This window comes from Ovis canadensis, chromosome 7 (assembly GCF_042477335.2).
Source record: "Ovis canadensis isolate MfBH-ARS-UI-01 breed Bighorn chromosome 7, ARS-UI_OviCan_v2, whole genome shotgun sequence".
NCBI lineage: Eukaryota > Metazoa > Chordata > Mammalia > Artiodactyla > Bovidae > Ovis > Ovis canadensis.
In genome coordinates this window covers 71,762,301-71,789,129 of record NC_091251.1, presented here as the reverse complement: position 1 = coordinate 71,789,129, position 26,829 = coordinate 71,762,301, and the positions used below count along the sequence as shown (strand labels likewise).

The window sequence follows — 26,829 nt, the reverse complement described above, 5'->3', positions numbered from 1 at the left end:
CATTCAGAAAATGGAGATCATGGCATCCAGTCCCATCACTTCATGGGAAATAGGTGGGGAAACAGTGGAAACAGTGTCAGACTTTATTTTGGGGGCTCCAAAATCACTGTAGATGGTGATTGCAGCCATGAAATTAAAAGACGCTTACTCCTTGGAAGAAAAGTTATGACCAACCTACATAGCATATTCAAAAGCAGAGGCATTACTTTGCCAACTAAGGTCCGTCTAGTCAAGGCTATGGTTTTTCCAGTGGTCGTGTATGGATGTTGAGTTCGACTGGGAAGAAAGTTGAGTGCCAAAGAATTGATGCTTTTGAACTGTGGTGTTGGAGAAGACTCTTGAGAGTCCCTTGGACTGCAAGGAGATCCAACCAGTCCATTCTGAAGGAGATCAGCCCTGGGATTTCTTTGGAAGGAATGATGCTAAAGCTGAAACCTCCAGTACTTTGGCCACCTCAGGCGAACAGTTGATTCATTGGAAAAGACTCTGATGCTGAGAGGGATTGGGGGCAGGAGAAGAAGGGGACGACAGAGGATGAGATGGCTGGATGGCATCACAGACTCAATGGACATGAGTCTAAGTGAACTCTGAGAGTTGGTGATGGACAGGGAGGCCTGGCATACTGCAATTCATGGGGTCGCAAAGAGTCAGACACGACTGAGCAACTGAACTGAACTGAGTCTTTCCTTATTAAGCAGCTTATCACAGAATCTACACCTGCCCTCAGCCACTATTACCTCCCTACCACTCCAAGACCTGGCCATACCAGACTGGGTCAAAGGTGAGTGCCAGACCCAAGAGGAGGCAATCATATTTCCTTCCCAGACAACAGAAATAAAACTCCATGAAACTGAGTCAAGTTTTTAACCCTAGAAGAGAAGTAGATTTTTATTACACTTTCTGTATGTTACAAGAAATATACCACTTCCATAGCTGTGTCACGTATATGGTGCAAACTCAGACTGATGATCATGAATTTCTGCCACTCAGAGCCATGGATCTGCCTCGTTCCTGTACTTTGTGAAGCCTGACAGTTCATCTTTTCCTCAGTTCTTTGCTAATCTGAACCTTAAAATATCTTTTGACTTGAGCAAGCTTGGGTCATATAGAGTTTGAACAGTGTTCCCCTGAGTTTCATGCCCACTCAGAACTTGTAGATTAAAAAGAAGTAGGAAAACAAGATTATAAAAGTGGTGTTTTATATGTCTACATAACAAGTTCAATGGATATTAACAAAATATAACATAATAACACCATTTATAAGAAATTATAGGATTTATTAAAAATGTTAATGTATTTGAGCACTTAGATATTATTGTCCAGGAATGGAATACAAATTTAAAGTTATTTGATATTCTTCTATCTTAGGTCAGGTTCCCAGAAATAAACTTTGGGATGAAAATTTGAGTGCAAATGATTTACTAAGGAAGGGTTTCCCAGAGAAAGTGGTTAGGGACTGAGGAAGAAGCTGGACAGGGAAGGGGAAGAAGCCAGGCAGGGGTGTGCTTTCAGGAGTAGTGCTTGGCCCAGCCTGACCCCCTAGGGAGCTCTAGCATGTAATCAGGATTGGGTAATCGGCTGAGTTTTTCTGCTCCTGCACCAGGGAAGGGAAGAGGAAGCCCACAGGCACTTCTGGCCCTGGGTAACTCAAAGCAGCTCGCCTAGCCTGAAGTTGTCCTTAGAATGAACAGAGTCACTTGTGCAGGCAGTCAGGAGCAAAACACACAGAAATGGCTCAAAGGATCCAAGGGGTTCTGGACAGTCTATGTTTGCCATTCTTTGATCTTATTAATGTGTCTCTGGAGAAGACATCAAACATTTACATTTGAGTAAGAAATGGAGGTGGTCACATGCAGCTTAGCCAAATGACCCCTCCCAGTCCTAGAATAATGGGACCTAAGACTACCAAGATGATCCAACCACTATGTTCTGTGGATTCAGTATATTCAGTGAATTGGCCAAGGGTTAAAGCGGCAATCTTCCTACAATCTCTTTTTCTTTTTTTTTTTTTTCTTACAATCTCTTGCCATATCTTTTACTACCAAACTTTTTTACTTAAACTTTTTATTTTGATAAAATCATAGATTCATATGCAATTGTAAGAAATAATACACGGAGATCTCCTATAAGCTTTATCCAGCTTCCACCAATGATAATATCTCACAAAACAGTAGTATAATAAGACAGCCAAGGCATCCACACTGTTACAGTTAAGATTCAAAACAATCCCATCACACAAGGATCCCTCATGTTGCCTTTTCCAACTGTGCCCACTTCCCTCTTTCCTACTGACTCTATTTCTATACTTTTATAAAAACATTTCAAGAATGTTATGTAAATGTAACTCTATGGTACTTAACTTTTGGGGATTAGTTTTTTCTTGCCCTGCCTAAATCTCTGCAGATCTAAGTAGTTATGTGTATCAGTATCTCATTCCTTTTCACTATTGAGTATTGTTCCATGGATGATAGTCTGTATAATATTCATACATTAAAGAACCATCTGGGACTTTCCCAGTTGTAAGACATTAAAAACAAAGCTACTATGAACACTCCTGTACAAATTTTTGTGGGACCATAAGTTTTTATTTCTGTATGACCAATGCCGTGGAGTATAATTTATTGGGTTGAATGTAAGTTCCATGTTTAGTTTTTTAATAAACTACCAAACTGCTTTCCAAAGTGGCTGTACTATTTTACATTCTCACCAGGAATGCACACGTGATCTACTTTCTTTTCATCCTAGCCAACACGGTGTTGTCTTTATTTTCCAATTACTCATTTTGTTATGTGCGTAGTAAGATCTCATTGTGATTTTAATTTGCATTTCCCTACTAGCTAAGGTACATCTGGAAGTTCTAAATTCACGTACTGCTGAAGCCTAGCTTTGAGCATAACATTGCTAGCATGTGAAATGAGCCCAACTGAAATAAGGCAACTTCACATGCTTCTTGTCATCTGTGTATCTTCAGTGAAATGTCTATGCATTTTTTTGCCCATTTTCTAATTAGAATTTTTACTGTTGACTTCTTTGAGTTTTTTTTTAATGTATTCTAGATATGTGGTTTGCAAATATTTCCTCCCAGTCCATAGCTTGTCCTTTATCCTCTTAACAGAGCTTTCACAGAGCAAAAATCTGTACTTTTGATGAAGTGTAACGTAACAGTTTTCCCTTTAATGGATCATGTCTAAGGACTCATATCCTGAAGATTTTCCTCTGTGTTTTTTCCTAAAAGTTATCATAGTTTTACATGTTAAATTTAAGTCCATAATCCATATGAGTTAATACTTACATAAAGTGTGAGGTTCTTTCTTAGGCCTACAGATGTACCGTTGCTCCAGCATCATTTGCTGAAAGGCTATCCTTTGCCCAGAGAGTAGAATGCCCCTTAGCCTCCTCCCAGTGGAGTCCCCAGGGCTGGTTAAGAGCCCCTCCTCTGTAGGCCACAGCTCCTAATAGGCAGCCCTTTCACAGGACTCTCTCTGTAGATTCTGTTACTGCTCCCTCCCGTTATTCCTCCACTGGCTGAAGAGCACTGCCTCCTCCCTTGTGGTTTCCCATACTCTGCCCAGACCTTTGTAAATAGTCCCTTTATTAAACTTTTCTCCAGTTACCCAATTTAAGTGAGCCATCTGTTTCCTGTCAGGTCCCTGACACATTCTACAAACAATAAATTTTCCAAATCCCAAACATCAGACATATTCTGTCAACTGTCATAAAGCAATTATCATTTATTTTTTTGAAAAGTTGTTTACAGATATATGCAAATGGATTTCTGCCTTATGACAGACGAAGATAAGAATGTGACATTAAAATAGCATGCAATCAAACTTCTTTTGTTGTTTCATTTTCTTTTAACTGTGCCTGTTGCTGTAAGTACAGTATTTGCCCATTTAACTACTTATACCATTACAGTCAGATACTGATCATCTATGTGTACTGCTCACATCAGGCATACTCTTAGCATCAAGACCTCTTTACTGCCACCCAACCCAGCTATCACTCTGCTCAACTAGAATGAGACCACAACCCTGTTAAGGAAATTAGATCACTCGTAAATTTCACTGATTTATACCAATGCTGATCCCCTTTACGAGGACAAATAATCAAGAATTATAATGTATGCAAAATTGAGGGAAAATACATTATTTATAAACGACATATCGAAGAAGGCAATGACAGTGTAAGTAAAATAAAAGCATAAACCTTCACATAATTAGAGTTCAGTGTGCTTGATTTCTGATGATTTCTATCCAAAAGAAGTTTCTCATATTTTATTTAAAATTTAGCAAATATTTCACAATTGCAAAGATTTATCTACAAAGCCAAAGTGAAGTGGAATTAAGGCAATTGTCCAGATAACTCATGATAAAAAAAAGTCTAAAGTAATGGCCATATCTCTATATGCAAAGCTGTTTTCTGCTACTCAAAATAACCAAATCTACTTCTACCACCACTACTTACATTTTTCCAAAGTTCCAATGTTTTCAACTGAAAGGCTGCAGATCTCTGCTATCTGAATGGTGAACTCAGTGAGTACAGACACAGACTAAAGCAAAAACAACTGGTTTCCAGATTAATTATACAGACTGGTTATCAACATTAACCTCCAATAAAGGGAGAATTTGCTTTTTATAAATTCATATTATGGTAGGGCTAAAATGAACCTCTGAATTTACCTAGTCCAGCTCCCTCATATTATAGACAAGGAATCTGGAGTCCAGACAGATTCAGCAACTTGCTCAAGGTCATACTGAGACCAAGTCCAGCGCTTTAACCTACACAATGGTTCATTACCTCATCAGTTTACCAAGTGTGCCAACATGTGGCAAACCTTTCAACTTTTTCATTCAGTGCTTTCTCCCTGGTACATTTTGTCTGGTCCTATCTAGAAAAGGTGCTAACGATACACGTAGATGAGGGACTATGAGTCAGTCACTGCCAATCACGGGGATATTTCCCCATACTTTAAAATAAATTCAGTACTTTAAATAAGAATAAAACCAATATGGAGACTGACCATGAAGAACTGGTTTGTCATTTTTTAAAATCCATGCACTCATGAGCTCTTTTGGGGAGTTGGGGGAGTGAGGGGGAGAGGGAAGAAGGGAGAAATGCAATGAAACCAGAAATGACTGATACATCTGGCTTCTTTAGCTTGTCATAAACATATGACAAACAGTCCAAATAGCAAAGATTGAGAAATACTAGGCCAAAGAATCTGGGCTCCAACCTTTTAACTAGCAAATGGGACAGGCCAATGAAACAGACCAGTGCTTTCAGTGGCCTTTCATTTGATTCCACTGGCATAGACACAGTCCAAATTCAATGTCAAATTTATTTTAACATTGCAGTGAAAATGCTGCTAAATAGAAAATAAAGTCAGTAACTATTAAGCAAATTGCTTCTGATTTTTATAACAAGGAAAAACTCTTTTGGCAAATGGTTCTATAGTTATAGAATATGAAGACATTTGGAACTTATTTCCCCAATATGAAAATGTCCCCAAATTATCAAGTTGAAAGGCACATACCACTGCCCCAGCAGTTCATTCAAGTTGTCTTTAGCATGTAAAATTTAATTGTGCTTTTAGCTTGTTATCAACACAATATGGCCTTACAAAGTGACATCCGTGCATATGTACAATTTCTTTTCAAATGGACACATCCTCTTCCCCTTCTCTGATTTTCACTCTCTGAAGATCAATTTTTGTTAGTTCTTTGTTTTATAAAGGACCTAGTCCATGATGGTCTCAGAAAGATACACTTTACAGTTTGTGCTCTAATGTACCTAGAAACCAAATCGGAGTTATCTTTGTGTCCTAATACAAAGTGAACTTTCCTGAAGCATCAGTGTGATGGTACTCCCAAATGGTCATTTGTTGGAATGCAAAAGTCCTGGATTATTATCTTTTCTCACTGGTTGTTTAAGGCTTACTTCACTTCCAGAAGAGATGATTGGCAAACTATTATCCATGTGATATCGGATAAGGTGGCCAACATTATCAAATACATGATCCTTGGTCCGCACCTTGAAAAGGAAATACAAATGCATTAGGCAAAATCATAACAGTTCTTCTGAAAGGGATAAACAACCACAGGGTAAAAGCAGACATATCCTTGAATGAGATAACTGGCTGAACAAAGAAAAGTAAAGGTACTTTTCAATTCTGTATCCTTTAGTAAACTATTTTCTCATTCCCAATTATCTTTTTAAAGAAACTGTCATTCCCAGTTAGGAAAATGGTAAACACTTGTCACCTAATCCAAATTTGCAACCAACTTCTTTGCCATGTTACTTTCTGATACAGTCCCTATTTGTATAAACATTTGTGTCATAAAAGTATGACCACCTCTGCTGCCTTTGGGTTAGCATGGCATATCTTTATTTATCCTTTCACTTTCAGCCTATATGTGTCCTTAAAGCTAAATTGAGTCTCCTATAAATAGCATACATATAGTTGGATCTTATCTATTCAGCTATCCATCCAGCTATTCTGCATCTTTTTTGTTTGGGAAATTTAATCCATTTATGTTTAAAGTAATTGTTTATAGAGAAGGACTTACTATTTTGTTCATTTTTCTTGTCCTGGCTCATTTCTGTCTACAGGCACCCTCTGCTCTAGCCATTCCTCTTTTGGTTTAATATTATTCTACTGAGCTGTTTGCTCCTGTGATCCTTCCCTATGCTCCAAATGTCCACCTTTAAAATGTCTGGCCTCTTTCAAGGTTCATCGTACGTGTCAGACGCTGCAAAAAAGCCTTCTCAGTCAGCCTCAACCAAAGCACACCCTCTATCCTGAGAAATACCATAATGCTTTGGCTGAACTACTCTTATGCTATTCATTCTTAATTATTTAAGCATCTGTTTTATGAAATTGCAAGCACCCCGAAAGTAAAGTCTCTGTGTGATACTCAGCAAGTTAACTGCGAATCCCTGAATTTCTATGCAGTAGGTATCCGTTTAATTCACTGAATTGCATTAAGAAGGGCAGAGAGAGGCTGCCCTTTAAGTGATCTGCTAGGGTGACTCCCACTCAAGTTCCTCCACTAGCCTCTATTTACCAATTCCTGCTCCAGCTGGAGCGTTCAAGACAAAGTAAACCCTTAACCTCAAACACTCTTCAGTATCAGGTTTTAGACCTATCATTCAGGGCAACCTGAGTCACAAGACTGTGAAACTGTAGTGCGGATCAATGATACCTTGCCTTCAGGATCCACCAGGAGAAGATGTTTTGCCTGGCCTCCCTGTAGCCCACTCAGCACATACTGGCCAGGAGATGTTGCACTCTCTCGAACTAAAAAGTCCCCATCCTTCACCAAAAGGCTCTCTGCCGCTTTCCTGCTCAGCTTGCCATGGTAGCAGTCTTCATTCCGCAGCTGCTGCTTAATGTGTGGCAAAGAATGTGAGCTGGCAGGCTGGGCCGTGGCACCTGGCTGAACAGTTTCTGGTGCTGCTGAAATCAAAAAACAGAGATACCACCAAGTTACCTCCTCATCCATCCTTTCATTCATTCATTCAGAAAATATAACTTGAGGCCCTACTGTGTGCCAGGTACTTTTTAAATAGTGTTATTTCTACAACAATTGGGGTTTTTGTTTCCAGAACTTCCAATGGGCTCTAATTTAATGGTAGATCCAAACATTGCCTTTGGCTTCTGTTACAGGGAGAGGCTTGCCCAGGTGCAGGAGTTTTCCTTTCAAATGAGAAATGGGACTGACTCATGAGAACTGCTTTCATAAGTGCAGAGAGAGGCTCTTTATGTTCCAAGGGCTGTAGGTTAAGGAGAAAGAGGTTTATGCTGTACCTGGATTATAGATAACTTCTAAAACATTACCAGATGCTTTGAAAATGCCTACAGTAACTTGGGCTATGCCCACTTTTAGCATCTAGCTTTTTCCTTTAATCCAAATTACCAATGTCTTTTTGAGATGCTTCTCTCCATAAACTTTAAAGCTATGCTAAAGCTCACAGCATTCCTATTAAATGACCACTCTGCTGTTTTTGTAATTCACCTGCCTGGACGAAGCAGAATTGATCAAGTAGAAGAAGGTAAAACATCGGGGAGGTATGGTCTGAGGCAAGGCCCCATTGCTCTACAGAATAAATGCTATCCAAAGTTGAGAGCCAGGGGGATTATGAAGGTACATTCAGGTAGCCCGTTTACAGTATTACTGGTATTCACAGTAATAACAACTATTATGTAGTTCCCATTTATTAAGTATGATAGATACTGCTCAATGCTTTACATATATTATCCTCAAAATCAGACAGGAAGGAAATGGATCTTTAAAAAGATTAAATGACTTACTCAAAGTCACACTGCTAATGTATTGTAGTTCTGGGATTTGAAATGAGATCTAACATCAGAGCCCAGGTTCTTAATCACCACACTCTAAGACCCTTGGTTTAGGTGAGAAAATCTTTTCATTTTCAAAACTGGTCCAACCACTCTACAAAGGTCTCTAAGTAGATAGCAAGGCCATCAGGATGACATACATCTCCAGAAGCAATAACACAAAATTCTTAGGTCTGAATCCAGATAAAAATTGTCTGTTTATTTTGTTGGCCACGCTGTACAGCATGTAAGATCTTAGTTCCCTGACATTAATCAAACCCAGGCCCCCTGCAGTGGAAGGGCAGAGTCCTAACCACTGGACTTCCAGGGGATTCCCAAAAGTTGTATGTTTAATATAGTAAATTTACTAGGAAAATAACCACAGAAATCAGATTTTGTCTTTTTAAGTGCAAAGGATCTTTCGCATAGAAGCCAGATTTCTCTTTATAAATGCAAAGGAATGTTTATATACCCTTACGCAAGGGTCTCACAAATGAGAAATCTTCTTGACTTTAAGTTTTACAAGTCACACAAGATAAGTGCCCTGTGGACATAATCCAGTCTCCTGTTAATACATTATAGGTTTCTCCCTATTGAAGAACATCTCTCTGTATATTTCAACACAGTATTCACGAATACATCTTTTTGAAAATGTCTTTCGTCTGTATCTAATGGCTAAAGATATTCTTCTCTGCAAACAATCAGGCTCTATCTATTGTTAGCAGAAAAAAAGGCTGAAGGAATGTGTCCAGATTTGATGAATAATATTTGTAGTCGGCCTTAGCATTGCCTGCTTTCAGGCATAATAGAGAACTTCTGATGAGTAGCTGGGTGTTTGTATGAGCAAGCGATACAGTGTTATGTGAGTGTGAGGGAGATGCGTACACAGTGTGTTCAGGCACACGCATCTTAGTGCATGATGGCGTTGGTTTATTCTGAGACTGTGGAGTGCTCTCGGACAAGGACAAAACAAAAGAAAAACAGACATTATATCATCTTGAAAAGAGGCAACAGATCATGGGTCAGCCTGAGGATACGGACATTATTTTCCTAACATAGTTTCCCAAATTATTACAATTTCAATCATCCAAACGTTTGTTAAAAATATAACTTTTCTAAAAGTTATAAAAGAAAAAGGATAAAAGTGATACCACTCAAATATAAAGGACCATAAGAGACTACTCTAAACAATTATATGCCAACAAATTGGATAACTTAGAAAAAATGGATAGATTCCTAAAAACATACAACCCATCAAGCCTGAATCATGAAGAAATAAAAAATTTGAACAGAGGAATTACTAGCAAGAAAATTGAACAGCTAATCAAAACCATCCAACAAAAAGAGTCCACAACCAGATGGCTTCACTAGCGAATTCTACCAAACATTTAAAGAGTAATTAATGTCAATTCTCCTCAATCCCATCCAAAAAATAGGAAGGGACATTTCCAAACTCATTTTACAAGGCCAGCATTACTCTTAATACTAAAACCAAACAAGGACACCACAAGAATAGAAAATTACAGGCCAATATCACTGTTGAATATAGATGTAAGAATCCTAAAGAAATACTAACACACAAAAATCAACAATAAATTTTAAAAATCAAGTGGGATTTATTTCAGGTATAAAGAGAGTTCAACACCCACAAATCAATGTGACACACCACATTAATGAAAGATGAAAACCATATGATCACCTCAATAGAGGCACAAAAGGCATTTGACAAAATTCAATATCCATTCTGATAAAAAAATCTCTCAACAAAGTCAGTATAGAGGCAACGTACATCAACATAGTAAAGGCCATATAAGTCCATAGCTAACATCATAGTTAATGGTAAAAAGCTCAAAGCTTTTCCTGTAAGATCAGGAACAAGGATGCCCATTCTCACTACTTTTATTCAACATTTTATTGGACGTCCTACCCAGAGCAATCAGGCAACAAAAAAAAAATACATCCAAATCAGAAAGGAAGACGTAGAACTGTCTTATTTGCAGGTGACATTATATACAGAAAACAACAAAAACTCCACCAGAAATAAAACTACTAGAATAAACAAATTCAGTAAAATTACAGAATACAAATTAATACACAAAAATTCGTTTCATTTCTATACACTAAAAGGAACCAGAGATCAAATTGCCAATATCCGCTGGATCATGGAAAAAGCAAGAGAGTTCCAGAAAAACATCTATTTCTGCTTTATTGACTATGCCAAAGCCTTTGACTGTGTGGATCACAATAAACTGTGGAAAATTCTGAAAAAGATGGCAATACCAGACCACCTGACCTGCCTCTTGAGAAACCTGTATGCAGGTCAGGAAGCAACAGTTAGAACTGGACATGGAACAACAGACTGGTTCCAAATAGGAAAAGGAGTACGTCAAGGCTATATATAGTCACCCTGTTTATTTAACTTCTATGCAGAGTACATCATGAGAAATGCTGGACTGAAAGAGCACAGGCTGGAATCAAGATTGCTGGGAGAAATATCAATAACTTCAGATATGCAGATGACACCACCCTTACGGCAGAAAGTGAAGAACTAAGGAGCCTCCTGATGAAAGTGAAAGAGGAGAGTGAAAAAGTTGGCTTAAAGCTCACCATTCAGAAAACTAAGATCATGGCATCTGGTCCCATCACTTCATGGCAAATAGATGGGGAAACAGTGGAAATAGTGGCTGACTTTATTTTGGGGAGCTCCAAAATCAGTGCAGATGGTGACTGCAGCCATGAAACTAAAAGACACTTACTCCTTGGAAGGAAAGTTATTACCAACCTAGACAGCATGTTAAAAAGCAGAGACTTTACTTTGTCAACAAAGGTCCATCTAGTCAAGGCTATGGTTTTTCCAGTAGTCATGTATAGATGTGAGAGTTGGAATATAAAGAAAGCTGATTGCAGAAGAATTGATGCTTTTGAATTGTGGTGTTGGAGAAGACTCTTGAGAGTCCCTTGAACTGCAAGGAGATCCAACCAGTCCATCCTAAAAACCAGTACTGTGTATTCATTGGAAGGACTGATGTTGAAGTTAAAACTCCAATACTTTGACCACCTGATGCAAAGAGCTGACTCATTTGAAAGGACCCTGATGCTGGGAAAGATCGAAGGCAGGAGGAAAAGAGGACGACAGAGGATGAGATGGTTGGATGGCATTACCAACTCAATGGACATGAGTTTGGGTAAGCTTCGGGAATTGGTGATGGACAGGGAGGCCTGGCATGCTGCAGTTCATGGGGTGACAGAGACGGACACGACTGAGCAACTGAACTGAACTATACACTATATAATAAGCTATTATATAGAGAAATTAGGAAAACAACCCCATTTACAATAACGTCGTAAAGAAAAAGATACTTAAGAATAAATTTAACTAAGGAAGTGAAAGATCTGTACACTGAAAACTATGACATTGATGAAAAAAGACTGAAGACACCAACAAATGGAAAGAAATTCTGGGCTCATTAATTAGAAGAAAATTTTTTAAATGTGCATACTACCCAAAGCAATCTACAATTCAACAGACTCCTTTATCAAAATTTCAATGGGATTTTTTTTCACACAATCCCCCAAATTTGTACGGAACCACAAAAGATCTCAAATAACCAAAGCAATCTTGTGAAAGATGGATAAAGCTGAAGGCATCATGTGTTCTGATTTCAAACTATATTACAAAGCTGGAAGATCCCCTGGAGAAGGGAATGGCAACCCACTCCAGTATCCATGCCTGGAGAATCCCATGGACAGAAGAGCCTGACAGTCCACTGGGTCACAGAGAGTCAAACACAACTGAGCAACACTAACAACACAGTAGTCAAAATAGTATGGTATTGGCATAAAAGCAGACACATAGATCAACGGGACAAAACAGAGAGACAAGAAATAAATCTATACATACAGGATCAATTAACTTCCAACGAAAGAGCCAAAAACACACAACAGGGACAGGATAGTTTCTTTAATAAATGGCACGGGAAAACTGGACAACCATATGCAAAAGAATCAAACTGGATGCCTACCTTGTACCACTCACAATAATCAACTCAAAATGGATTAAAGAAGTTTGCACCTAGTTTTACGTCCCTGGATATGTTCCAGTGTCTCCTAGTTCATACTCTATGATAACTTGAATAGAATTTGTATCCTACTGTTGTGTGAAAATTATATAAATCTTAATTACGTTGAATTGGCTCATGGTGCTTTTCAGGCCTACCATATCCTTCTACTTTTCTGTATATTCATTCTGTTAATTTTTGAGAGTTTGATATTAAAACTCCAATTAAAAATCTTAATTTATGTACTTTAAAAATTGTAATATATAGTGGAACCATATGGAACTTTGTTCTATATTTTCCAAATCTCCTGTAAACGTGTCATCATACTTTCATAATTTAAAAAGTAAAAAAGAAAGAGGAAAAAAAAGGATTAAATACGTGAACATAAAACCTGAGACCATAAAACTCTGAGAAGAAAACAAGGGGTAAGCTCCTTGACATCAATCTTGGCAATGGTGTTTGGATTTGACACCAAAAACAAGGGCACCAAAAGCAAAAACAAACAAGTGGAACTACTTCAGACCAAAAGTCTGCACAGTAAAGGAAACCATCAAAGAAAAGGCAACCTACAAAATGGAAAAAATATTTGCAAATCATCTATCTGATTAATTAATATCCAAAATATATGAACACATGCAACTCAACATCAAAAAATAAACAATCTGATTTAAAAATGGGTAGAGAAACTGAATAGACATCTTTCCAAAGAAAACACACAAATGGCCAACAGGTACATGTAAAGGTGCTCAACACCGCTAATCGTTAAGAATATGCAAATCAAAACCGCAATGAAATATCACCTCACACTGGTTAGAAAGGCCATCATCAAAAAGACAAGAGATAAGTGTTGATGAGAAAAGAGAACCCTTGTGCACTGCTGGTGCAAATGAATGTAAACTGATGCAGCCATGTGGAAAATAGTATGGAGGTTCTTCAAAAACAATTTTTTAAAAAAAAAACTATCATATGATCTAGCAATTCTACTTTTTGGTATATATCTGAAGGAAATGAAGTCATTATCTCAAAGAGATATCTATATCCCCATGTGCACTGCAGCATTATTTACAATATCCAAGACATGGAAATAATCTTAAGTATTCCACTGGCAGATGAACAGATGAAGTAAATACACAGTGGGACATTATTCAGCCATAAAAAAGAAGGAAGTCTTGCCAACTGCAACAAGGGTAGACCTCGAAGGCATTATGCTAAATGAAATAACACAGAGAAAGACAGACACTATGTAATCTGACTTATATGTGAAATCCCAAAAAACAGAACTCACAGAAACAGAAAACAGATTGATGACTGCCAGAAGCAGAGAGTGAAGGATGGGGGAAATGGTAAAAAAGGTGTTATCTTACAGTATGTAAGACAAAGGAAAAACTACATGTCTATAAAGATACACTACAAAGCCACAGTAATTCACACATAGTAATCAATAAAACAGTAAACAGTAAGTGGGCAATATAAAAATCAGAATAAAGGCCCAGAAAGAGATTCCCATATATAGGAGGAATCTAGTAAAATGGAGAGTGGCATTAGAAAAAGAGAAGATTGTTTAGTTAACGTAGTTTGGAAAATTAGATCACCTACATAAAAGTAAGCTAGATCCCTATGTCTCATAGAAAATATAAAGTTTAGGTGAAATAAATAATTAATTTGGAAATAAAAGTACAAAGGCAGTAGAAGAAAACATAGTACAAGCTAGATAAAGAGGAGAATATTTTTAAAGAATAGAAGGAAGATATAATAAAGATAAAAATGGAAGTCAATGAAACAGAAAGCAAAAAATTAAATACAACCTGATTCCTTTGGAAAGAGCAATTAAATTAATAAATCTCAAAACTGATCAGGAAAAAAGAACACAGAAATTACAAATAACAGGAAAGAGAGAAGGCATGCTTCAGGCAATAAAAGGACAGTGAAGGAGTATTTTAAGAAATTTCATGTGGAATTGACTCTAAATCGACAGAGTGAAATCATACTAAGTTTTTAAGGAAGTTACATTGCAAAAGAAATCATAGTCCCTTTTAGTATATGGCTTTTTGCCCTCTAAAGCAAACTCCAATCTCTCAAGTCCACATCCACAGGAAATAAGCAGCACAAGAGGTAAAACCCCAAGAAAGGCACTTTATCCCATATCCTTATCCCACATCTACTTCAGATGGACATGCGAAGGGTGTTAGCAGCAACAGCCCAGATGACAGTGGACACAGAGACTCCTTCTGCAATGCTGGGCCAGTCCACGCAAACCTACTCCTCTCTCCACTTCTAGCTCAGGGAGTCTTCACAGTCACTGCCTGGCAGGATTTGGTAATCACTACGGACCAGCCATTTACCGCCTGAGCTCCCAGGACTCTGTCTGCAATGCAGGAGACCCGGGCTCGATCCCTGGGCTGGGAAGATCCCCTGGAAAAGGGCTTGGCAACCTACTCTAGTATTCTTGCCTGGAGAATCCCATGGACAGAGCAATCTGGTGGGCTACAGGTCCAGAGGGTCACAAAGAGTTGGACATGACTGAAGCGACCTTTTTTTTTTAATGGACCAGTGACTGCTGTGTGTTTTATTTGCTTCCCTTCCGGGAATGTGGATTTTTATTGCGTGTTCTTATTTTTATTGTGTTCTTACTTCTCTTATTCCTTAATTTTGGATGTGGAAGGGGGCAGACAACTTAGCAAATAGGATCCCCATCCAGTCTTGACTGAGAGGACTTCACCATCACCCACATGTCACAGACTTTAGGCAGGATATTGTAATTATTTGCTGTATTTGCAAGGTCAAACGTTCTATGTGAAAATAAAAGAGTGGCAGAAAGGTGTGCTGCGGCAGGGACAGTTAATTGTGTATCAATATTTATTCTCCCTTTCATTACATTATGGAATTCCTTATTTTTTAGCTGAGCACATGGCCACCCAGCTAGAGTAACATGAAGCTAGGGATGGGCCCATGTCTAAGTTCTGCCAATGGCAGGTTAAGAACAAATGATGTTTGCCACTTCTGGGTCATGTCTTCCTTTACTTCCCACTGGTTGAATACAGATGTGATGGTGAAAGTCTGAGCTCTTAGACTAAAGACAGAGGAACTTAGACCAAAGCGAAGTTCTTAGACCAGAGATGGAAGCCAGTGTCGACTGGCAAAGCTGTTCTACAAGTCCACTATCTATCTTTGGGGCCAGTGGGTAAAATACATAAACTTCAGTCCTTTTTACACTATAGGATTTAAGGGTAGTTTTTTCTTATGGCAGCCAAGACTGAAAATAATAAAAAATAAACAGTTTCAGTACGAATGATTTCCTTCTGCCTTGTTTGATCACAATAAAGATTCTGTCAGAGCTTTTCCAATAGCAGTATGACAGGATGCACTGAGGAGCCCTGAAGGCATTTTTCAGATATAATAGGTTCTTGTCTCTGGATTTGTTTTTGGTTTGTTTTAGTGAACTAATTAGTAACTAATCTGGGCAAGGAAGGCTAAGTATGCCTAAAGAAGCTAAAGAGAATTCTTGAGGAAGGAAGGAAAGAAACAGTGGGAAACATTATAGAGGAAATGTTAAAAGGTGTATTTAAGACATTCTGCACAAAATTATGTATAAAGTTATCCTTAGTCCATCGTACTGTGGTGGTGGTTTAGTCGCTAATTCATGTCCAGCTCTTGTGACCCCATGAACTGTAGCCTGCCAGGCTCCTCTGTCCATGGGATTTTCCAGGCAATAATACTGGAGTGGATTGCCATTTACTTCTCCAGGGGCTCTTCCCAATCCAGGGATTGAACTCAGGTTTCCTGTACTGTAGGCAGATTCTTTATCAACTGAGCTACCAAGAAAGGCCCACTCCATCTTACTAGATTTTCTTAAATCAACATTATTTACACATTTGGAGTTAAATTTTTTTTTTGGAGGGAGTGATAATACGCTGAAATTAACCTCAAGAAGGTAGCAAGAAGGCCAGGAGGGCTATGGTATATTAAATTCTCAACGGAAATAAAGAGTGAGAGAGGACCAGAGACCTAAATTATTAAACATGTTGCCACAAAGGTAGGGAGAGGGAAAAAGGATGAAAAAGAGAAAGGGACTGGAATCAATGAAAACACATTCTGACATTACAATTTTGGACGGAACAAACCTTATTTACTTTCAACTAATGATAGGAATGTTGTTATGGATTAATTTTGCCTTTCAAATTATTGAACTGCCTATGAAAAAGGCCAAGTTTCTTTGCTTGAGCTGTAAATGATGGAATATCCCAGATCACCTAATTTGGACCACTCACTAAATGTATTTTCTGATAAAACACTGAGTGTATGCTTGTATAAAGTTACTTTCAAAACCTTAGGTCCAGAAACTTTTTTCAAAACACTGTCCCTCTAATAAGACTTCCCTGGTGGTGCAGTGGGTTAAGCCTCTGCCCTTCCAATGCAGGGGGCATGGGTTTGATCCCTGGTCAGGGAAGTTCCACATGCCATGGGTTGTGGACAAAAATAAGAACACTGTCCCTCTAATATATGTTACGTTATCCACACAGGCTACTCAACATTAAACAGTTAAATTCACTACAGAAAGCTGAACTCACTGCATATCCCATGACTCATGGCACAAGATGCCCTCTGTGGTGGACATGGACATGCACTACCCAGATCCCCCTTCAAGGAAGGACCAAGTACCCCAAGTACCCCAGATCCCTTCAGGGTCTCCCTCAGCTGCAGAGAGCTGTTTGCCCAATGGCCTGCCCTCCCTCATGGCCCCACAGCTAAAGACTGAGGTAAGTGGGGCTAAAAGGCCCTGCCCTTGGGCCCAGCATGAAACAACACTGGTGGGCCTCCATCCTCTCTACAGTTGGCTGAGGTTTTGTCAGGCCTGCCTGGGTGCTCCATCTCTCCCTCTGCCCAAGCCTGCTTTCTTCCCCTCCGTTCCTGTACTGATCACAATAAAGATCCTGCATGCCCAGCTCCATCTCAGAGTCTGCTTCCACAGAACCCAAATGGGTTCTTTCACTGCCAAGAGTGATCTTGGAAAACTTGCAAGAAGACAGCTCACTTGCCACCTGGATGGTAATGAAAACCTTTGTCTCATTCTAGAGAGTTAAGGTGGTCTAGTGAAGCCCAGCCTCAGCAAAATTTCCTTTCAAATTCCATTCTGTTATTGCAGCCACATTAGGTGAAAAGTTACCCTTGGCAGTCTAGAGCTACTTCCTGGGCTAGTGAAAGAACTTTCTCAGTGACTGGTTCTTCATCTTTGGAGTGAGCCAAATTTGACACCAAGTTAATCTCTGAGTCCAATAAGCTTCAGTTTTATGAAAAGCATTTTTTTTTTATTTTTCAGCTGATTATAGGCTTTGACTTGTTTTGCTTTTATTTATTTATGCTCCTCTTTATAGACTTATCCCTGGAAGCAATCTGGCAGGAAAATGATGTTTGTCTTACTGTATTTAACTCATAGTACACAGTTGAAGAAAGATGTCATCTTATTTTAGCGCTATACAGATGACTTACTAAAGGTTTTTGCAATGAATAAAATTAACATCATCACTAAACAGAACTGAAATAGAGGTCATTGTTCCTCATGCAAACAAACATGATCTCTTGGCTTTGACAATCCTTCCTTCAGGAAAAGCACACAGCAGAAAGCAAAAATTGCGAGTTGATTCAAACTGTTTGAAAAGATGATTCAAAATCAAAGTTCTCAAACATTGAAATCCATAACATCTTTACAAAGTTCTAACCTATATTATTAACCCAAAGTCACTGGAAACGGCATCCTCCACGGTGGGCTCCATGGGCTCATCCTCACAATTTCCTTTTGAAATTTCCCCTTTAGCCAGAAATTTCAACATTTTTTTTCAAAACCTTCTTGTGAGATTTTGATGGCTGGAACTGCAAAGGTCGGCACCTTATGGTATACTGAGGACAGCATGTTTGATTCATGACAGGTCTGTACACATATTTCCTGCTTCTTCGCCATTCTCGGTCTATGAGATCCTGATAATGCTGCACAGTCATTGAATGTGCCCACATGCCTCCAAAGGTGAGCTGCAAAGGAATCTTGTGACATCACCAGATGGTCAACATCGAAATCAGATTGATTATATTCTATGCAGCCAAAGATGGAGAAGCTCTATACAGTCAACAAAAACAAGACCAGGAGCTGACTGTGGCTCAGATCATGAACTCCTTATTACCAAATTCAGACTCAAACTGAAGAAAGTAGGAAAAATCGCTAGACCATTCAGGTATGACCTAAATCAAATCCCTTATGATTATACAGTGGTAGTGAGAAATAGATTTAAGGGCCTAGATCTGATAGATAGAGTGCCTGAGGAACTATGGAATGAAGTTCGTGACATTGTATAGGACACAGGGATCAAGACCATCCCCATGGAAAAGAAATGCAAAAAAAGCAAAATGGCTGTCTGGGGAGGCCTTACAAATAGCTGTGTAAGAGAAGAGAGGTGAAAAGCAAAGGAGAAAAGGAAAGATAAAGGCATCTAAATGCAGAGTTCCAAAGAATAGCAAGAAGAGACAAGAAAGCCTTCTTCAGCAATCAACGCAAAGAAATAGAGGAAAACAACAGATTGGGAAAGACTAGAGATCTCTTCAAGAAAAGTAGAGATACCAAGGGAACATTTCATGCAAAGATGGGCTCAATAAGGGACAGAAATGGTAGGGACCTAACAGAAGCAGAAGATATTAAGAAGAGGTGGCAAGAATACACAGAAGAACTGTACAAAAAAGATCTTCATGACCCAGATAATCATGATGGTGTGATCACTGATCTAGAACCAGACATCCTGGAATGTGAAGTCAAGTGGGCCTTAGAAAGCATCACTACGAACAAAGCTAGTGGAGGTGATGGAATTCCAGTTGAGCTATTTCAAATTCTGAAAGATGATGCTGTGAAGGTGCTGCACTCAATATGTCAGCAAATTGGGAAAACTCAGCAGTGGCCACAGGACTGGAAAAGGTCAGTTTTCATTCCAATCCCAAAGAAAGGCAATGCCAAAGAATGCTCAAACTACCACACAATTGCACTCATCTCACATGCTAGTAAAGTAACGCTCAAAATTCTCCAAGCCAGGCTTCAGCAATACATGAACCATGAACTTCCATATGTTCAAGCTGGTTTTAGAAAAGGCAGAAGAACCAGAGATCAAATTGCCAACATCTGCTGGATCATGGAAAAAGCAAGAGAGTTCCAGAAAAACATCTATTTCTGCTTTATTGACTATGCCAAAGCCTTTGACTGTGTGGATCACAAGAAACTGGAAAATTCTGAAAGAGATGGGAATACCAGACCACCTGACCTGCCTCCTGAGAAATCTGTATGCAAGTCAGGAAGCAAGAGTTAGAACTGGACATGGAACAACAGACTGGTTCCAAATAGGATAAGGAGTACATCAAGGCTGTATATTGTCACCCTGCTTATTTAATTTATATGCAGAGTACATCATGAGAAACGCTGGACTGGAAGAAACACAAGCTGCAATCAAGATTGCTGGGAGAAATATCAATAACCTCAGATATGCAGATGACACCACCCTTATAGCAGAAAGTGAGGAGGAGCTAAAAAGCCTCTTGATGAAAGTGAAAGAGAAGAGCAAAAAAGTTGACCTAAAGCTCAACATTCAGAAAACGAAGATCATGGCATCCGGTCCCATCACTTCATGGCAAATAGATGGGGAAACAGTGGAAACAGTATCAGACTTTATTTTGGGGGTCTCCAGAATCACTGCAGATGGTGACTGCAGCCATGAAATTAAAAGACGCTTACTCCTTGGAAGAAAAGTTATGACCAACCTAGATAGCACATTCAAAAGCAGAGACATTACTTTGCTGACTAAGGTCCGTCTAGTCAAGGCTATGGTTTTTCCTGTGGTCATGTATGGATGTGAAAGTTGGACTGTGAAGAAGGCTGAGCGCCGAAGAATTGAGGCTTTTGAACTGTGGTGTTGGAGAAGACTCTAGAGAGTCCCTTGGACTGCAAGGAGATCCAACCAGTCCATTCTGAAGGGGATCAACCCTGGGATTTCTTTGGAAGGAATGATGCTAAAGCTGAAACTCCAGTACTTTGGCCACCTCATGAGAAGAGTTGACTCATTGGAAAAAACTCTGATGCTGGGAGGGATTGGGGGCAGGAGGAGAAGGGGACGACAGAGGATGAGATGGCTGGATGGCATCACGGACTTGATGGGCATGAGTCTGAGTGAACTCCAGGAGATGGTGATGAACAGGGAGGCCTGGCCTGCTGCGATTCATGGGGTCGCAGAGAGTCGGACACGACTGAGCGACTGATCTGAACTGAATTGAACCTATATTAACTGTGATGAAGGAGGGATTGAGATAACAAAGAATTCTTTTAACTCCCTGAAAAATGAGGCTAAGGAAATAGCATTTTAAAAATGAGAGACAGTGAACTAAATAGTGGCACCCAAAAGATATGCTCAAGTCCTGACTCCTGCTACCTGCAAATGTGACCTAATTAGCAAAAGGGGTCCTTGCAGATGTAATGAATTTAAGGATCACCAGATGAGGTCTTCCTGGATTTCTGGCCCACCTATAAGGGAAAGGTGCTGTCCTGTAAGAGAAAAGAAAGGGAGCCTTGAGACATGGGGGTAAGGCCAATGAAGAGTGAAGCAGAGATTAGAGTGGTCTCAAGACAAGGAACCCCAAGAATTGCTGGCAGCCACCAGAAGCTAGGAGACAGGCATCAAACCAATTCTCCTCCAGAGCCACAGGACGAGCCAAGCCAACCCGGCTGCCACCTTGATTTAGGACTTCTGGCCTCCATCACTGTGACAGAACACATCACTCTGATTCTAAGACACCCAGTTTAATGGTAATTTGTTACAGCAGCACAGGAAACTAATAGCAGCAAAGAGCAGCCACTTACTCTCCTGGTGGCATGGGCTCCCCAGTGGGTGAGGTGAGCTTTGACTTCCAGCAGGGCCAAGTGTGCTTCGAAGAGCCTGCGTATTGATGTAGCAGGGGTCATCGAAAAGATCCCCTCGACAGGAGTGCTTCATCAGTGACGCCTCTCGCTGGGACAGCACCCCTCTCTTGTGTGCATTACCTGTAGTGAGTAAAGATCATTGTATGGTGTTTTTGCTTTGTGAACAATAAATAAAATCATGGCTGAGTCCAGCACTGACTGGAAGGGAAAAGCCACACCCATGCCATGCAAGGAATGAATATTAACCTGGAGATTTGACCTGTAAAAATAAAATAACAACCAGTCTTTGAGGGAAAGCATCCTTTCTTGGCCTCCCTGCCCCTCCCCGCCTGTCCCTCAGCTGACCCTTTGCTTCAACAGCAGACAAACCAGGAAAATGTGAAGGAGAAACAGCCAGGGGAATAGGGGTTGAGGGGGGATGGGAAGAGAACTGTCCAGCTAACAGCACAAACCCACAAATGACACTGCTCAGAGTTGTAGCCCTGGAACCAAGAAAACTGCACATACCATATGGAACTTGAATATCTACTATTTATTTAAACAGCTTTTCAAAAGACTCATTACTTAATTTTAAATTATTAACCATGAGAAGTCTTTCTTCCCTCTTTGCCAAAGTTTGTTTCACCAAGCTCAGCCCTGCACCAGCTGCTGCTGTTCATTCTGTCATCTAACGGAAAGAACTCGCCCCTCAGGTTAGCTCCTCCTTTCCCTTACTCTGCTTTCTCCCCTCCGTCCTATTTAATACTTGTGGCCAAAATGATCTTTTTACAACTGAAAATCTGATCCTATTTCTCAGAAGTTTAAAAACATATTCACTGCTTCCCACTGCTCTTGGGATACAACTCAGACTCTTCAACAAGCCAGACCCTGCTCCAGGGCGCCCAACTCCCCTAGCACCCTAGGCCTCCTATTTCTGCCCCTGCTCACACTGGCCTTCCTGTAAAATAATCCCCACCATAAGGCCATCTTCTACGACATGCCCTTCCCTCTCCTTCTCCATCACCCTCATCCTTAGGTAAGCTCAGTTTAAACATGTCTTTCTCAAAAGTGCATTCTCTGACCTTCTCAGACTAGACTATGTCTCTCTGCTTTCCTCTGAAGCCCGTATCACAAGAGTAATTAACTCTGTTCTGTTATTATATTTCTTAAAATCTGTACTGCCTCTAGACGGCATGTTCCATGAAGACAGAGATCCTGTCTGTCTTCTTCACAGCTGCAGCCCTTGCCTCTAGCACACGCCTGGCATACACTATGACATCAACAAATAGTTACTGAATGAATGGATAATTGAACCATATTTCACTACCTGATGGCATGAAGTAATTTGTACCACTCTACTGGTCCTGTCCTGCGAATGCCAGGATAGAATGTTCTTGCTTTTCTGTTTAAACAAGTACATTTACAGCTCTGGTCATATGTATACAACATTCCCGTGAGGCTGCACCTGGAGTTGTGACATTAAGACTCCACTGTCTCACTTAAACAACATCAGTCCTTCCAGCCAATTAAACCCCTTCAGGGGACCAACCTCACACTGGATTTTGCCTCTTAGTGAATAGTGCTATGATTCTTATACACAAGTATGGAAACCTAAGAACACAACAAATAAGAGAAGCCCAGTCAAGACTAAAGCCCTACTACCTGATCCTCCTTTGTTCCTGTCTGTCCAGTCCTTACCCATCACCCTGTCCCATGTCTTATCCACACATGGGATATTCTGAGGGAGGAGTGGGATTTAACAGAGGAAGGGGCAATAGGGCACCTTGTTTCTCTGTTGCCTTTGGCAACATATGACTGTTTCTATTTGCTTAGTTAAATGGATTTATGAATTAGGTGATCCTGTTTAAACTAAAGTTACTTTCACAAATAGCTAAAATACTTTCACAAGTACACTTTCACAAATACTGTCACAAGTAGCTAAAAGATTACTGCAAGGAAATCAAGGATTGAAGATCATTCTTTTACTGAATAAAAGCATCTCCTTAGCTACATTATAAGTTTATGAACAAGAATAATCTAATCAGATCAGAATTTTGGCTTCCTAACAGTTAAAATTATCAAGACTAAAATGTGGATTTATGTCTACTTCATCAGTAATGCTCTAGATGTACCCTGGGCCTTGAGATAATTATCTAAAGATAGTATTCAGCCACTGCAATTAGCAAGATTTTTTTTAAAAATGTCTACTGCTAACTCTAACTGAAATTTTCTGTTGTTGTGTATTTTATAATACATGCATAATATGTATTGAGAACTTATGCATGATTGAATTAATATCTACTTAGGAGTGCCTGCTCAAAGAAATTTACTGAAAGTGGAATGTGATCAAAAGTGAAAAAGGTCTGCTTCTAAACTGACATGGACCTGGGTTCAGATCATCCCAGGGGCCCCTCTTACTATTTGTGCAACCCAGGGCAAATTTCTTAACCTTTCTAAGCATCAGTTTTCATATCTGTAAAATAAGGATGCTGGATTTAAAATACATATGAAGATTAAACTAAAGAATGTGGGTGAGCACCTCACTGAGCACGATCCCCACCTTGCAGCAGGCGTTCCTCTCACTGCTCAGCTGTGTGTTTATTCACTGATGCTGGGCCTCTGCACACGATGCTTATATCTGGCTCTAACATCCTCGCCACCCATTTCTTGACCCAACTCCTATTTGTCCTTTATGATTCTGTTCTGAATCCCACTCTTCCAGGAAGCCTTCCACACTCCTCACTCCCCATCCCCATCCCAAGCTGGGTGAGGTGCTCCTCCATAATAAACTGTAGGTCTCTGTTTATGTCTCTGTCTTCCCCTTAAGACTGCAAATTCCTTGAGTCCCGAGGAGAGACTAGAACCCATTTATCCATGTATCTTCTTCATTATCAATGTCTGGTATGAAGCAGGTCAAAAGAAAAATGTCTATCAGCTGAATGAACAGATGACTGAATGTCTACCCAGTTTCTCTTTCTTAGCAAATGTGACCCTACTACATCCTGAAGACCTCAAGTTAACCTTTAGCATAGGGTGCTGACTCATCTGTCCCTCAGAGAGCACTGGCATGAGCTGAACACATTAAGTTTGCCATCTCACAGGCTTACACAAAAGCACCAATGTCTATTTAGTCTCTCTTAAAAAACCACCATTCCTTTTTTTCAAATGCACCATTATATCTAAGTAAGCAAAGTGGTCTTAAAAAAAAAAAAAAAACTCACCTCATGCCCAAATTTAAAATCTTCCTAGGGTAAAGTGTGTGGCTGACGAGAGCTGAACTACACATGCCAGGCATTATGCATTCCAAAAGTTCTTTGTGCCAAGTATTACTCTGAGAAACTATCCAATCCGCCAAAGAGAAGATTTGTGGCAGAAAATAAATACATACATAGTGTGTATACTGGAGGTACCAAAGTTTTAAAGTGAAATCCCTTAGGGTTTGTGGGAATTTAACATCTTTTTGATTAAAAATATCAATATTTTCACTTTAACTTGAAGGCTAGGGAAACAGTATGCTATTTTGTTAATTACTTTTTTCCACAAGGGAATTTATTATTAAGGACAGGGATCTTTTATACATCTGGCAATAATATAATTAACCCCTTCAACAACAAGGAGCCTACTGCAGTACTTATTATACACCAGAATTCAAATTTTAAATCAATATTTTAATAAATAAATACATTTGAATTAAAAAGCCAAAATTTATTTAAAATATTTGAATAGGTGTCTCTCAAATGCTTACATATTAATCTCTGGGGAAAGCCATTAAAAACTGTCTATTTGCTATTTTGACAACTCCTCTTAATTTAGAGACTGGTCGTGAATTTCAGATCACTTTTAAACACATGCCCAAGTCATCACAGGCAGGCCCCAAGATAGGAACCCCTGATTTCTGGGTATCTGCGGATGAAAAGACTATCTAGGAAAGTCCTTACTGCCACAATAGGAGGGACTGATACCTGTCATGGTCCCCGCAGCAGGGGTTGAGTCCCTCGATCCCTCCATGGGCTGAGTGGCTAAGGGCTGGGGAAATGGTGTCACAGGACTCTGGTTCCCACTGGGAGTTAGAACCTGCTTTTCTAAGAAAACAATGTGGTAGCTCAGTGCTTTTCAGGTGAAGAGGCTATCCAGCTGGAGGGTTTTTTTCAAACTATAAACACCATCTGTCACCTCCCCAAGATTCTGAAAAGTTCCCAGCTATGAACTGTTACATTAGGGCCATCAAAAAGGAAGACAGTAGTCGTAGTCGTAGACTACTCCACAGAGTATAACTAAAGAACAAATGCTTACAACAGAATTTCCTACTGTTGTATTGGTCATTACAAAATGTATACACAAGTTTTAGCATCGGAAACCAAAATAGCAGAACATAGTCACTTGTCCAGGAGACAGCCATCATGGCTAAAATTAATTCTACGGAAAAAATAGGTTCCAGGCTCCAAATAAGTGTTTATTACAAAAGTCTGTTCTTGAGTTTCGATCTGGTAATAGATTAGGGCATGTATAAAGCATGAAAGAATAAAGGGTTACATTGTTTGTTGATTTAAAGGAGACATAAAACCAAGATAAACAGAAACAATAAATTAGATTATATGACAAGGATATACTTACAAAAAGAAAACTCTTGAGTAAAGTTGAAATAGCACTGCTCTAGGGGGAACAATACTTCAAAAATGTAAAATAAAAATCAAATCAAGGTGAGAGCTTTTGAGGGAAACGAAAGAAAACCTTGCCCCTTTTTTTCTGATGGTAGTTGTTGTGATTCAGCACATTCAACAGCATTCTAGAAAGGTTGAGGATTTTCACTCAGTGAGTTCCCCTAGAAGCCAGGTGGCTGAGATCAGAAGAGCGTGCCATGAGGACTACATAATGGAGAGAAGGGAGATGAGCTGGGAAGAGACATACTGGGGTAGGGGAAACATTCTGGAGTTCCGTAGGACTCTGTCCCAGATCCAAAACTCGCCTCTGGCTCCCCCTGTACTCTCTCCCTGCAGTGATCACGGAAGCGGTCCTGGCACACAGGAATTTCAGTGCTCATTTATACCTTCCTTCCCCTCCTGCTCCCTCTCCGGCTCCCTCTCAGGGCCCCCACTCACCCCCTCACGTCTTGTTTGGTTGTCACTTCCCTAAGGAGACCCTCTCTAGTCCTCCAGATTAAGTTAGGTGTCCCTCCAGCACACCCTATACACCCTATACACTGCAAGCTTCATGAAAGCCAATTGCGTCTCCACCCCCAGCACCAGCTCAATGCCTGACCCACAGAGGTCCTGATGATCACTGAGTGCATTGTTGGATAAATGAAGAACATAGAATGAGATAAAATAGGACACGGAGCTATTTCAAAGTGACCTTCAGCACAGGTAGAAAATGGATACAACAGTACAAAGCACATGTGGTAGGCTCCTGACTATTAAATCCTACGTTAGGAATTTCCAGAGTAAAGGAAAAAAGGAAAGAACAAAGCAATTGCAGCTCCCAGAGAACACAGGTTTAAAAATACATTTACACTT

At 39.8% G+C, this 26,829-nt stretch overlaps 1 protein-coding gene across 2 annotated transcripts in view; it reads right to left on the bottom strand.

Annotated features, from left to right (window-relative positions):
* Nucleotides 1-3,706: 3,706 nt before the first annotated feature.
* The window catches only part of SHC4 (SHC adaptor protein 4), a 131,424-nt gene continuing 108,301 nt past the window's right edge, over nucleotides 3,707-26,829 (bottom strand). The window contains exons 10-12 of one of the 2 annotated variants that reach the window (XM_069596605.1): nucleotides 21,278-21,457; nucleotides 7,203-7,456; nucleotides 3,707-6,030 (exon numbers count right to left, since the gene is read on the bottom strand). In XM_069596605.1, coding sequence (XP_069452706.1) covers nucleotides 5,875-6,030; nucleotides 7,203-7,456; nucleotides 21,278-21,457 — 590 coding nt within the window. In that variant the 3' untranslated portion in view covers nucleotides 3,707-5,874. The remainder of the gene's footprint in view (nucleotides 6,031-7,202; nucleotides 7,457-21,277; nucleotides 21,458-26,829) is intronic. The other variant, XM_069596604.1, reaches the window with a different exon arrangement.